Source organism: Chelonia mydas, chromosome 2, assembly GCF_015237465.2.
Source record: "Chelonia mydas isolate rCheMyd1 chromosome 2, rCheMyd1.pri.v2, whole genome shotgun sequence".
Lineage (NCBI taxonomy): Eukaryota > Metazoa > Chordata > Testudines > Cheloniidae > Chelonia > Chelonia mydas.
Genome location: NC_057850.1, coordinates 202,426,222 through 202,441,178, shown reverse-complemented (window position 1 = coordinate 202,441,178; position 14,957 = coordinate 202,426,222). Strand labels below are relative to the sequence as shown.

Genomic DNA, 14,957 nt, shown 5'->3' with positions numbered 1-14,957 from the left:
GCACAGGAAAGGGTTGACAAGATTCAGGCACTGATCTCCTGGGTGTCGAGGAATACCATGTGTATTCATCCGTACCAGCTCCTAGGATTTCCAGTCTCTTTGCGGTAGGGGTTATTCCCTGGGTAAAGCTGCACTAGAAAGGTTAAAGGATTGATTTTAAGGGCCTGTAACAGTTTCCAACAGGAGATGGAAAGGAATGTGAGGATACCATACAGTGATCAGGTCCCTAAGTTGGTGGAAACAGCAAATCCATGTGATGATAGCATCCTTCCTCCACAATCCAGAATCCAAAATTGTTACCATGGATATTGATGTTGCAGGTTGCTGTCACACCATGGGGCACAGGGAAAGTCATCAAGGTCAGAGAGGCTCCCGAGAAACTAATTCCTAGAGATCAGTGAGGTGCTGATTCTTTGAGACTTCCAGGACCGTCTGAAGGAGGACCATACACTCGCTCAGTTAAACAACTCAGTGACTATGACATACATAAAATGGCAAGGGAGCACAAGGAGGTCAAGTTTAAACACTGCAGTAACACACAGACTTCTCTGAGCAGAATGTCTCTATTAGAGAGATTCCACATAAAAGTGATGCTGAACACACAAGCAGAGAACCTCTGTAGTCAACAGATGAACCACTCAAATGGTCACTGAACCAAGAAGTTTTCCAGATATACTCAAGAGGTTGGGATACCTTCCTCCCATTTACCTATTTATATCTAATCCAAGCACAAGAGCGAGAGTCATCTGTGGGGAAGGAGGTACAAGATCACTGGGGACAGATCCTTTGGCTAATCTCATTTCTCTTTCCTTCTAATTTTTCCTTACAGAATGCTACGTCCCATATGTTTTGGAGGGGAGGGTAAGATCCAGAATGGACGATGGTTAATGTATTACCTTTCTCTTATTGCCCTCTCCCCCCAAATTTGTCCCACTCATGATAAGGCCTTCAGGTATCCTTTGTGATGGCCTCTTGCGTGCATGTCAGTAATATAATGGAATAAGGCTTTACCATGAAGCTTATATTTAATCTGTTCATAAGAATTTAGTGTTTCCACTCAACACTGGGAAATAGTCATCTGGAGAGCGCATGCAGTGTTATTCATCCCAGGATATTAGAGAGACAAGGTGGGTGAGGTAATATCTTGTATTTGACCAATGTCTGTTGGTGAGAGAGACAGACTTTTGAGCTACAAAGAACTCTTCCTCAGGTGTCAGAGGAAGTGCTCTGTGTAGCTCAAAAACTTGTCTCTCTCACCACAGACATTGGTCCAATAAAAGATATTACCTCACCCACATCATCTGGAGAGATGGTAGAAGCGGTTTAGCCAAGCACTGGCACCTCAAGAATAAGTCTTACTCTCTAGCCTTAGTTATTTGCAGGAAGATAGATGCGGCTCATATATTTTTGAATGTGAGATCAGTAGAAGAACTGATCTGGTAAATTTGTTACCAGATTATTTCCATTTATTTTAGTAGAGGCTAATGGAAAAATTCAAAGGGTGATGTAGTTTAATAGGGCTGGGAAGATACTTTTAGCTGTCACGTTTTGGGTGGACTGGATGGTGATATGTACGGGGTAGAGATCAGAGAGGAAGAGGTAGAGGTAACAGTTGAGATGAGAGATGTTTAGGGTATGGATGAGTGTTTTCACTGTCAGGCTATCAAGGACAGGTTGGATCTTCTAAATGTGTAGAAGTACTAGCAAGTTTTAGGAGAATGAGAGAGAAGACCAAACTGATTTAAAATTAGAGTTGGTCAGAAAATGCAGTTTAGTCAAAACCAAAAGGTTTCTTGAAATTGTATAGATTTCACTGAAATTTTGTGTGATGGAATTTTTTTTTCTGCAATGTCAAAACATCCTGTTACTGCACTTTTCGAATTAAACATTTTGATTAGGGCTGTCGATTAATCGCAGTTAACTCACGCAATTAACTCAAAAAAATTAAGTGTGATTAAAAAAATTAATCGTGATTAATCACACTGTTAAACAATAGAATACCAATTGAAATTTATTAAATATTTTTGGATATTTTTCTACATTTTCAAATATATTGATTTCTATTAAAACATAGACTACCAAGTGTACAGTGCTCACTTAATGTAATTTTTTGAGTACAGATATTTGCACTGTAAAAATGATAAACAAAAGAAATAGTATTTTTCAGTTTACCTCACACAAGTACTGTAGTGCAATCTCTTTATCATGAAAATGTAACTTACTGTTGTAGATTTTTTGTTACATAACTGCACTCAAAAACAAAATAATGTAAAACTTTAGAGCCTACCAGTCCACTCAGTCCTACTTCTTGTTCAGCCAATTGCTAAGACAAACAAGTTTGTTTACATTTACGGGAGATACTGCTGACTGCTTCTTATTTACAGTGTCACTTGAAACTGAGAACAGGCGTTTGCACGGCACTTTTGTAGTTGGTGTTGCAAGGTATTTACGTGCCAGATATGCTAATCAGTCATATGTCCCTTCATACTTCGGCCACCATTCCAGGGGACATGCTTCCATGCTGATGATGCTCTTTTAAAAAAAATAAATAAATAAAAAATAAAAAAGTGCGTTAATTACATTTGTGACTGAACTCCTTGGGGGAGAACTGTATGTCTCCTGTTCTGTTTTACCCGCATTCTGCCCTATATTTCGTGTTATAGCAGTCTCGGATGATGACGTAGCACATATTTGTTTTAAGAACTTTCACAGCAGATTTGACAAAATGCAAAAAAGGTACCAATGTGAGATTTCCAAGGAAAGCGAGAGCACTCAACTCAAGGTTTAAGAATCTGAAGGGCCTTCCAAAATCTGAGAGAAATGAGGTGTGGAGCATGCTTTCATATGTCTTAAAAGAGCAACACTCCGATGCGGAAACTACAGAACCCGAACCACCAAAAAAAAAAAAAAAATCAGCTTTCTGCTGGTGGCATCTGACTCAGATGAGGACAATGAACATGCGTCGGTTATCTCTGCTTTGGATTGTTATTGAGCAGATCCCGTCATCAGCAAGGACGCATGTCTTCTGGAATGGTGGTTGAAGCATGAAGGGACATATGAATCTTTAGCACGTCTGGCACGTAAATATCTTGCGATGCCGGCTACAACAGTGCCATGCGAACATCTGTTCTCACTTTCAGGTAACATTGTAAACAAGAAGCAGGCAGCATTATCTCCTGCAAATTGTAACCAAACTTGTTTTGTCTGAGCAATTGGCTGAAGTAGGACTGAGTGGACTTGTAGGTTCTAAAGTTTTACATTTTTTAAATTTTTGAATGCAGTTTTTTTTGTACATAATTCTACATTTGTAAGTTCAACTTTCATGATAAAGAGATTGCACTACAGTACTTGTATTAGGTGAAATGAAAAATACTATTTCTTTTGATTTTTACAGTGCAAATATTTATAATAAAAATAAATATTAAGTGAGAACTGTACACTTTGTATTCTGTTTTGTATTGAAATCAATATATTTGAAAATGTAGAAAACATCCAAATATATGTAAATAAATGGTATTCTATTATTGTTTAATAGCACAGTTAATCACGCGATTAATTTTTTTAATCACTTGACAGCCCTAGTCGTAACAAAAGTGATATTTAAATCATCATATTTTAGATCCAGAGGTAATACTACATTGAGATTAACTGGAGCAACTCACCTCTCAGAACTATGTACTAAAACTGCATCAGTTTACAATCTGTTCACATTCTGAAGATGGTGTTGGCAAATATAACACCTAAGGGCCTTACTGTTTAACAGTGCGATTAATCGCCATTAATTTGAATAATCGTGCGATTAATTGCGATTAATTTTTATAATCGCTTGACAACCCTAATTTTGATTTGTCCGTTTGAAATGACTTTTTGTTTCTTTTTTTTTGTTTTATATTTTGAATTATAATATAAAATTTTAAAAAGTCAGTGAATATGTAACACATTTTCTTTCACAAAGTATTATGAAATTTTCAGGTTTTGTTCCAAATTGGAACGTAAAAAGATTTTGAAATCTCAGACTCCTCTGTGAAATGGAATTTGCATTTCTTTCCCCAGGTCTGTTTAAAACATTTCCTATTCCAGTATATTCACAGGGCCTAATCTCCTCTTGCCAGATAGGCAAGTGTTTGTGTTCCTACTGAGCAAGTACCACGTAGCTTGATAAGTTCACGCTTAACCATCTAGATACACAAATGTTGATTTGCGTATTTGCATCCATCTGTGTCGTTTTCAATATAAAGAAAAGTTTCAGTGTTTGTTTCAGAGTAGCAACCGTGTTAGTCTGAATTCGCAAAAAGAAAAGGAGTACTTGTGGCACCTTAAAGACTAACACGTTTATTTGAGCATAAGCTTTTGTGAGCTGCAGCTTACGATGAAGTGAGCTGTAGCTCACGAAAGCTTATGCTCAAATAAATGTGTTAGTCTCTAAGGTGCCACAAGTACTCCTTTTCTTTTTTCAATGTTTGTGTGTCCCTCACATGTCTTTCTAGGCCAGTGTGCCTGCTCTGGGTCTGAAAATCGGACCCAAAAGTTCCAGTAATGTATCTGATAGAGAATGGTTTAAAAAAAATTATAGGAGTCATATGAAAAAAAGAAAGTTCCTCCTCAGAGAGAGAGAGAGAGAGAGAGAGACGGATCTCCAGTGTGTGCTACTGAAGTGAACACACACCCTCCAGTCTGATTTTTTCATCTCTCTTCCTGTCCAGGTTCTGTAAAGTTTATTTCTAAAATGAAGCCAGTGGCCAGGAACTTTCAGATAAAATCTAAATCTAGTGTAGCATCTTGTCCAGTCATTCAAACCCCTAATTTTATTGTAACAATAATTTAGGCTACCCACCTGGGTGAACTGAATGCCCTTTCTAACCATTAGATTTTATTGGTGTCCAGAGGATTTCCAAAAAGGAGAATGAAGAAAATTACAGCAAATAGATAATTTAGAAAAGCAAAAAAAGAGGTCTGATGATGTTAGTAACTTTCCTTCATCCTAGAATACTTTTGAGAATAAACTGCATTCTCAAATTATAATGTGATATGGAAGCTACTTTTTAGGTCTTATGTACTAGGTTACATGATATAGTATGATAATTTCTTGAGAGACATATACGATGGTAATTTTATTGTTTCTGCATGCAGTCTGATGATTACAGTGAGTATGAAATAACAAAAATAAAAGAAGAAATCACTGGACTGAGAAACCGTCTTATTCAGGAAATATACAATGAACAAGAAGAATATGTAAGTATCAATTATGTAAGCAGCTTAAACTATGTAGTTTTTATGAGCTGCGTTTACATATACATTTGTAAATAAATAAATTTGTTATAAAATTTGTTATATAAATAAATTTATTAGTCTCTTTGTTAGCCACAAGGACTCCTCGTTGTTTTTGCTGATACAGACTAAAACGGCTACCACTCTGAAACCTATTTACATTTCAGTTGCTTTATTATATACATTCATTCTCAGTAAAATCTAAAGAATGAATGTTACAGTACTGAACGGAAAGACTAAAGACACACTCATATTCAGTAAAGCCTCTGAAATGAAATAGGTTTCAGAGTAACAGCCGTGTTAGTCTGTATCCCCAAAAAGAAAAGGAGTACTTGTGGCACCTTAGAGACTAACCAATTTATTTGAGCTTTCGTGAGCTACAGCTCACTTCATCGGATGCATACTGTGGAAAGTGTAGAAGATCTTTTTATATCCACACAAAGCATGAAAAAATACCTCCTCCCACCCCACTCTCCTGCTGGCAACAGCCTATCTAAAGTGATCACTCTCCTTACAATGTGCATGATAATCAAGTTGGGCCATTTCCAGCACAAATCCAGGTTTTCGCCCCCCCCCCCCCCCCCCCCCCCCACAAACCCACTCTCCTGCCGGTAATAGCTTATCTAAAGTGACCACTCTCCTTACAATGTGTATGATAATCAAGGTGGGCCATTTCCAGCACAAATCCAGGGTTTAACAAGAACGTCTGGGGGGGGGAGGGGTAGGAAAAAACAAGGGGAAATAGGTTACCTTGCATAATGACTTAGCCACTCCCAGTCTCTATTCAAGCCTAAGTTAATTGTGTTCAATTTGCAAATCAATTCCAATTCAACAGTTTCTCGCTGGAGTCTGGATTTGAAGTTTTTTTGTTGTAATATAGCAACTTTCATGTCTGTAATCGCGTGACCAGAGAGATTGAAGTGTTCTCCGACTGGTTTATGAATGTTATAGTTCTTGACATCTGATTTGTGTCCATTTATTCTTTTACGTAGAGACTGTCCAGTTTGACCAATGTACATGGCAGAGGGGCATTGCTGGCACCTGATGGCATATATCACATTAGTGGATGTGCAGGTGAACGAGCCTCTGATAGTGTGGCTGATGTGATTAGGCCCTGTGATGGTGTCCCCATGGGCACAGTTGGCAACGGGCTTTGTTGCAAGGATAGGTTCCTGGGTTAGTGGTTCTGCTGTGTGGTATGTGGTTGCTGGTGAGTATTTGCTTCAGGTTGGGGGGCTGTCTGTAGGCAAGGACTGGCCTGTCTCCCAAGATTTGTGAGAGTGTTGGGTCATCCTTCAGGATAGGTTGTAGATCCTTAATAATGCGTTGGAGGGGTTTTAGTTGGGCGCTGAAGGTGACGGCTAGTGGCGTTCTGTTATTTTCTTTGTTAGGCCTGTCCTGTAGTAGGTGACTTCTGGGAACTCTTCTGGCTCTATCAATCTGTTTCTTCACTTCCGCAGGTGGGTACTGTAGTTCTAAGAATGCTTGATAGAGATCTTGTAGGTGTTTGTCTCTGTCTGAGGGGTTGGAGCAAATGCGGTTGTATTGCAGAGCTTGGCTGTAGATGATGGATCATGTGGTGTGGTCAGGGTGAAAGCTGGAGGCATGTAGGTAGGAACAGCGGTCAGTAGGTTTCCGGTGTAGGGTGGTGTTTGTGACCATCGTTATTAGCACTGTAGTGTCCAGGAAGTGGATCTCTTGTGTGGACTGGACCAGGCTGAGGTTGATGGTGGGATGGAAATTGTTGAAATCATGGAGGAATTCCTCAAGGGCTTCTTTTCCATGGGTCCAGATGATGAAGATGTCATCAATATAGCGCGAGTAGGGGTGTTAGGGGACGAGAGCTGAGGAAGCGTTGTTCTAAGTCAGCCATAAAAATGTTGGCATACTGTGGGGCTATGCGGGTACCCATAGCAGTGCCGCTGATCTGAAGGTATACATTGTCCCCAAATGTAAAATAGTTATGGGTAAGGACAAAGTCACAAAGTTCAGCCACCAGGTAGCTGTGACATTATCGGGGATAGTGTTCTTGACGGCTTGTAGTCCATCTTTGTGTGGAATGTTGGTGTAGAGGGCTTCTACATCCATAGTGGCCAGGATGGTGTTATCAGGAAGATCACCGATGGATTGTAGTTTCCTCAGGAAGTCAGTGGTGTCTTGAAGGTAGCTGGGAGTGCTGGTAGCGTAGGGCCTGAGGAGGGAGTCTACATAGCCAGACGATCCTGCTGTCAGGGTGCCAATGCCTGAGATGATGGGGCGCCAAGGATTTCCAGGTTTATGGATCTTGGGTAGTAGATAGAATATCCCAGGTCGGGGTTCCAGGGGTGTGTCTGTGCGGATTTGATCTTGTGCTTTTTCAGGGAGTTTCTTGAGCAAATGCTGTAGTTTCTTTTGGTCACTTTCAGTGGGATCAGAGGGTAATGGTTTGTAGAAAGTGGTGTTGGAGAGCTGCTGAGCAGCCTCTTGTTCGTATTCCGACCTATTCATGATGACAGCACCTCCTTTGTCAGCCTTTTTGATTATGATGTCAGAGTTGTTTCTGAGGCTGTGGATGGCATTGTGTTCCGCACGGCTGAGGTTATGGGGCAAGTGATGCTGCTTTTCCACAATTTCAGCCCGTGAACGTCAGCGGAAGCACTCTATGTAGAAGTCCAGTCTGCTGTTTCGACCTTCAGGAGGAGTCCACCTAGAATCCTTCATTTTGTAGTGTTGGTAGGGAGGTCTCTGTGGATTAGTATGTTGTTCAGAGGTATGTTGGAAATATTCCTTGAGTCGGAGACGTCGAAAATAGGATTCTAGGTCACCACAGAACTGTATCATGTTTGTGGGGGTGGAGGGGCTATACCGGAAACCTACTTACCGGCAGGAGAGTGGGTTTGTGTGTGTGGGGGGGGGGGGGGGGGCGGTGCGAAAACCTGGATTTGTGCTGGAAATGGCCCAACTTGATTATCATGCACATTGTAAGGAGAGTGATCACTTTAGATAAGCTATTACCAGCAGGAGAGTGGGGTCGGGGGAGGTATTTTTTCATGCTTTGTGTGGATATAAAAAGATCTTCTACACTTTCCTCAGTATGCATCCGATGAAGTGAGCTGTAGCTCACGAAAGCTTATGCTCAAATAAATTGGTTAGTCTCTAAGGTCCCACAAGTACTCCTTTTCTTTTTGTGAAATGAAATAGTACTCTCTGAGGTGGAGGGAGATAATCATCAGTTTTCCTCTTTTCCACCTGATACAGCTTTTTTCAAAATGAATGGTAGACAAAAATCTGGAAGTGTGAGGTCCAGTCCTCTCACCAGAGCAATAGGAAGATGATCAGGCAGCACAGTGGCTGAATTCAGAGTAGCAGCCGTGTTAGTCTGTATCTGCAAAAAGAAAAGGAGTACTTGTGGCACTTAGAGACTCACAAATTTATTTGAGCGTAAGCTTTCGTGAGCTACAGCTCACTTCATCGGAGGCACGAAAGCTTATGCTCAAATAAATTTGTGAGTCTCTAAGGTGCCACAAGTCCTCCTTTTCTTTTTACAGTGGCTGAAGAAGGCCTTTATCTGTGTGATATGGAGGATAGGATCAGGACAGTGAAGAGGGAGGTTCTTCCTCCAAGTTGAAGGCAAGACTGACACCAGTGATCTCCCACTTCCTAAATACTCTGTGTGGAGGGAGGAATCCAGAATCCATGGCCACTCCTCTTTTGAAGTAGGAAGGGGGAGGGCAGGAACAGGACCTCTGGTAATGCAGTGCTGAGCATGAGTAACAGTAACTCCTAAATGTTACAGGTTTGGGGTGGCTGGAGGTGGCAAGAGCTGTGGCCTGTTTCACCAACTCTAAGGTTTGGCCACTTGGCTTCTGATTTCCCCTGCTTGCTCCTGCTGAGGTTGGGCTGCCTCTGGTGGTGGTACTGGGGTTCTTCTTCGAGTGCTTGTTCATGTCCATTCCAATCAGGTGTGTACACGTGCACGTTGGCTGGAAGATTTTTCCTCTAGCAGCATCCGTCGGGTCAGCCTGGGTGCCCTCTAGAGTCGCGCCTTCATGGCGCCCAATAGAGAGCCCTGCCGACCCACCACCCCCTCAGTTCCTCCTTACCGCCAGTGACGGTGGCTGGAACTTCCCCTTCCTCTTGCTCAGCAAGTTCACTCTCTATCCGGTTGTATATAGTTAGTTGTTAGTGTTAGAGTTCTTAGAGTTTTTAGTATAGTGTTTGTTGGGCGTGTTCCCCCCACTCCAGTTCGAGGAGCCATGGTATGCTGTGATCCCCGGGTTTCAAAAAATGTGTGGCCTGTTCCAAGTGCTTGCTGAAGAGTGATCCACACTCACTGTGTCTACTGTGCCTGGGGGAGACCCATCAGAAAGATCACTGTAAGATCTGCTGCAAGTTCTGTCCGAGAACTCTTAAGGAAAGGGAACAGCGGCTCAAGGTGATCCTTATGGTGGCAGCGCTACGCCCCCACTCCAACCTGGACTAGGAGTCCCGATCCCTGCTACGTCGTCCTCATTGTGGAGTGCTCCGGCACCGTTGGCGAGTTCAGCACCAAGAAAGGACTCTTCCCGAAATCCTCGGCACCATCACTGCTCCTCACGGGGCCTGTCTGACAGTAGGCTCTGCTCCCACTCGCTAGTGGCTCAAAAGAAGAAAAAGCCAGACGATCGTTTTCCGATGAAGCCACGAGATGTGCAACCCCAGGTGGGCTGCCACTCAGGATCTCCTTTCGGGCCCGTGTTGACTCCTGCCCAGGTGCGGCAGTTGAGTCCGGCCCCGCCTCGATCACCGGTGCCTACACAGCACCTGCAGCTCCTGTCCACGCCGGAAGCATACCAGGCTTCTCAGGACCTCCTCCAACTGACGGCATCTTTCTCGCCTGCCAGGGAGGAGCCCTCAGTGTCAGCGGACCCACGTCCTCGAGTGCATTTGAAGGGGAAGCCGACTGTAATGTTGAGATGCTCCCCCTATGGTCCCGATGCCTCTGCCTCAGTCTCCGTCATTGACTCTGGCACGGTGCTCGGCTCCGACCTTGGCACAGCCTTTCATGGCGTCGACGCACCCGTCTCCCATACCTGCACCATTGTTGACGTTGACCTCGATGCAGGCACCTTTGGCCAAGTGCCAGTGTTGGCACTGGGCCCCCTACTTCCGGTGGCTCCTGTGAGCGTGCCGACGCAGCTCCCTCCCGTAGGACTGATGCCGACGCCTGTTCCAACGCCCATAGCCCCAGCACTGTCAGTGGCAGAATCGCAGCCTGGGCTCCATAGCGGATTCATTCCTCCTCCATTGGGGAGGGGTTCTTCTGTATGCCTTCCCGCCGATACCACTTGTCCACAAGGTTCTGCTCACAATCTACAGAGATCGTGCTTGGGTTATACTGATAGCACCGGCCTGGCCATGTCGGCATTGGTACACATCTCTCCTGGACATGTCTGTGGGAGCCCCAATTACCTTGCTGCTCTTCCCAGGCTTTCTCACACAGGATCACGGACATCTCCAACACCCAAACCTGCAGTCGCTCCACCTCATGGCACGGAAACTCCATGGTTGAATCCATCAGAGCTTTCCTGTTCAGACCAGGTTAGACAGATCCTCATTTGCAGGAGAAAACCCTTGATGAGGGCCACGTACCTTGCCAAGTGGAAGAAATTTTCAGTCTGGTCGGCGCAGCGCGATGCACCCCCGATACTAGCCTCAGTGCCGCACATTCCAGACTATCTTCTACACCTGAAACAGGAGGGTCTCTGATTGCCTTCTGTAAGAGTTCACTTGGCTGCCATCTTGGCCTTCCACCCAGGTGTACAGGGCTGCTCGGTTTTTGCTAACCCCCTGGTCAGCCGCTTCCTGAAGGTGCTCGACAGGTTGTACCCACATGTGCACCAACCGGTTCCTGCCTGGGACCTCAACTTGGCCCTCTCTAGGCTCATGGTGCCCGTCTTTCGCAACATGCTCCCTGCTCTACCTCTCTTACAAGGTCGCATTCCTGGTGGCGATAACCTTGGCCAGGAGGCTGTCTGAGCTCATGGCCCTAACTTCAGAGCTGCCCTACACTGTATTTTTTAAGGACAAAGTTCAGCTCAGGCCCCATCCTGCTTTCCTCCCGAAAGTTGTGTCACAGTTCCACATCAACCAGGACATTTTCCTCCCAGTTTTCTACCCTAAACCTCATTCGAGCAGCAGGGAGCAGAGACTCCACACACTGGACATCCGCAGAGCACTGGCCTTTTACATCAAGAGAACAAAACTGTTCAGGAAGTTGGTTCAGCAATTTGTGCCGGTGGCGGACAGGCTGAAAGGTCACGGTTTCAGCCCAGCGCATTTCATCATGGATTGTGGCCTGTATCAGCGAGTGCTACAATCTAACGGTTCCTGCGCCTCCAGTCACAGCGCACTCTACCAGGGCACAGGCTTCATCGATGGTGTTCCTGGATTAAGTTCCCACCCAGGAAATCTGCAGAGCTGCGACATGGTCATCCATACACGCTTTCACCACGCACTATGCAATCACCCGGCAGTCCAGAGACGATGCGGCCTTCGGAAGAGCAGTACTCCAATCAGTGGACAGCTCAGACCCCACCTCCTGAATTTGGTTTGGGTGTTACCTAATTGGAAGGGACACGAACAAGCACTTGAAGAAGAAAAAATGGTTACTCCTCGTAACTGTTGTTCTTTGAGATGTGGTGTTCATGTCCATTCCAATACCCACCCTCCTACCCCTCTGTCAGAGTAACTGGCAAGAAGGAACTGAAGGGGTACTGGCTCAGCCGGGCTCTATATTGGGTGCCATGAAGGCGAAACTCCAGGGGGTGCCCAGGCCGACCCGACGGATGCTGCTGGGGAAAAATCTTCCGGTCAACGTGTACGTGCACACGCACACACCTGATTGGAATGGACATGAACAACACGTCTCGAAGAACAACAGTTACGAGAAGTGAATAACTGTTTTTCCCCCTTCTTTGTCCTTTGAACTACCTTCAGGTTGGGGAAGGAGAGGAGAGTAAGTCCAGCTGCCCTCCCCTTGCTACTTTGATGAGGAAGCTCAGTTTATGGTAGAGGGTGGATCATATTTTTCTAAAGGATGGGGGCATCCAGAAGTCCCTAAAATTACCACACAAACCCTGTTTTTAAAAATACATCCAATTGGGCTGTTATAGTACTGATGCTGTGAAAAAGCGAAAGCCAGTTGCATTCTGAGTGATGTGACTGGAGGAGGGTAGATTCCACTCTTCATATTTTCAGAAATCGATGTTTTGTGGGCATACAGTCCAAACTTCAGTAGAATTACACAAAAATAATTCAGTATTTTTTTGGTATATACTTGTATGTACTGCATGCGGAGGCGGTCGGCATTGATGAATGTATCCCTAATTCAGGAGAGGCTTACTTGCCTGGTACAGAAATGGTTCCCTGAGCTGCCACTCCTTCACCCGGAAGCAGGAATTCTGAAGTATATGGTAAGAAGCCCCTGCTGTGTTTCTAAGGGCAGGGAACTGGGAGTATGTATTTGAGAGTAAGGGAAGTAGCTTCATTAAATATGCCTTAAAGCAAGAGCTGCCAAAGATTCTAGTAAGTGATTAAGTCTTTAAGGGGAGTAGTCCGATTACAAGTTAAACAACTGAACATATTGTCATGGACCAAATGAAAACTTTAAACAATAAGTGAGAGATTTTATTATTCACATCCCAAAGAGACTTCTGTCTCACACACACTTGCAGTGTCACCCACTCATGCCAGTAACTAGAAAATAATTTCAAATATGGTGTTCAAACTTCAGTAGAATTACACATTCAGCTTTACTGGTCATGTTATGGTTTAATTCACCAACAGTAACACCTAAATGCTGGCCCAGCTTGAAATGCTGAGACTGGCAGTGTCTGGGGCAGGGTGAAGGGAGGAGAAAACAAAAACCATGTGTTATGCATGTCAGGAGCTTAGGTTTTTAATGTCTATAAAGTAGATGGCCGGTCAGTGGCTCATGTAAATGACACTGACAGATTAAATCCAAATTATGTGCATTGAAGGAATGAAGGTCACGTTAATATGTTTAACACAGAGGGGAGGAAAAAAATCACCAAATGGAATCTTTCTCTTTATTTTAAAAAAGAGTACTTAATTTAAACCTAAGTTTGACCTTCCTTACATTATGGTCAGTGTCCTGCATTATCCGTGGTGGTAGATAAATATTAAGCATTCAGCAATGCCAAGATTGTTTAAATATATGCAGTGTCTGGATTATTTAGGTAGTTAGTGGCATTTCGGTTGTGTTTGCATGTGTGTGCTCCAGAACTCTGGTGGACTTCTGACAGTCAGCTTAGAACGGGACCTCCTCGATGCTGAACCCCTGAAGAAATTGAGCACGAAGCACCCATTAGTGTGTTCAGAAGTTCAAGAACAGAAGGTTCTTTTAAAGGTAATTTTCTGTCACTGACTTTCAGTTCTTAGCTGTATGTGGAGCTCTTGGTAACTTAAAGAGTATATTGATCTGCTTGTACTCAGTAACTGCTTCTTTATTACTTTCAATAGTACCCTTGTAAATGCTAATTAATTCGGGCTAGGCTCTTGGATCACAACCAAAGCAGTGTTAGTTTTTTACTGTTTGTCTCCATCTCTCTTCTCCTCTTTCGCTTCTCTGGGAGCAGCTGCAAGCGTGTTCCTTCCTTTTGCTGACTGCCATTCCTGTGAGTCAGTGGGCCCTCCTCTTACTGGCTATCACTCCCTGTTCTTGGTGCATTCAGTCTCCATCCTACTCATACTAACACCTTCCCTACTGATTTCCAGGTCTCTCCCCTGCTTTCCACTGCCACGCTTCCCCCTCCTACCCACCAGCGTTCGGGAGATCAAGAAGTAATGAAGTTAACGTGGAACAGTGTAAACCAGTGGTGGGCAAACTGCGGCCCATGGGCCTCACACAGCCCCTGAGGGTAATCTGCTCTTGGGCCGCGAGACAGTTTGTTTACATAGATCGTCTGCATGTCCGGCCCCCCACAGCTCCCAGTTGTCACGGTTCACCATTCCCAGCCAATGGGAGCTGAGGGAAGCGGTGCGGGCCTCAGGGATGTGCTGGTTGCTGCTTCCCACAGCTCCCATTTTCTGGGAACGGCAAACCGCAGCCACACCTGTGGACGGTCAATGTAAACAAACTGTCTCGTGGCCCGCCAGCGGATTACCCTGATGGGTCTCTGGTTGCCCACCACTGGTGTAAACACTGCTCGTTAACTTGGCTATGATACTGTTCGTGCAATGGGAACACTGGACCTGTATTGCTAGTCCAACTATTTAAACGTTCACAAAGAAAATTTGGGACTGATCTCTCAGATCCCAGGTTGAGCATTATAATACAATGTAACAGGAGGTCACTCAATAGAATTTGTCGTGTAATTGTTCTAAAAAATAAAATATAGTAATTCCACATTAACAATGTTAAATTAGGAATCATCTGAAAATTCTTTGTTTTCAGGGCTATTCTGTAGATGTGAACACAGAGGCAAAAGTGATAGAAAGAACAGCCAAATATCACAGAGCTTGGAGTGAATTTAAGGAGAAATCTGGATTATTACAGTTGATGTTCCTTTTTTTGTGCAAGGTAAATTCCAGATTGACATCCTTCTTTTTAGTTGCTATTTTTCATCTAGAAGATTCATAATTTGTTGTTAAAGCTTTTTGTTTTTTAACCAAAGCTTTGCATAGAAAAACTTCCATGCAGAATTTAC

The 14,957-nt window shown here is 43.9% G+C and overlaps 1 protein-coding gene across 10 annotated transcripts in view; it reads left to right on the top strand.

Moving 5' to 3' along the window:
* Positions 1-14,957, top strand: part of STK31 (serine/threonine kinase 31) — an 84,457-nt gene that overhangs the window by 49,947 nt on the left and 19,553 nt on the right. For all 10 annotated transcript variants that reach the window (XM_043541049.1, XM_043541051.1, XM_043541054.1 and 7 more), the window contains 4 exons: positions 5,131-5,232; positions 12,621-12,701; positions 13,532-13,657; positions 14,705-14,830. In XM_043541049.1, the coding sequence (XP_043396984.1) occupies positions 5,131-5,232; positions 12,621-12,701; positions 13,532-13,657; positions 14,705-14,830 (435 nt within the window). The remainder of the gene's footprint in view (positions 1-5,130; positions 5,233-12,620; positions 12,702-13,531; positions 13,658-14,704; positions 14,831-14,957) is intronic.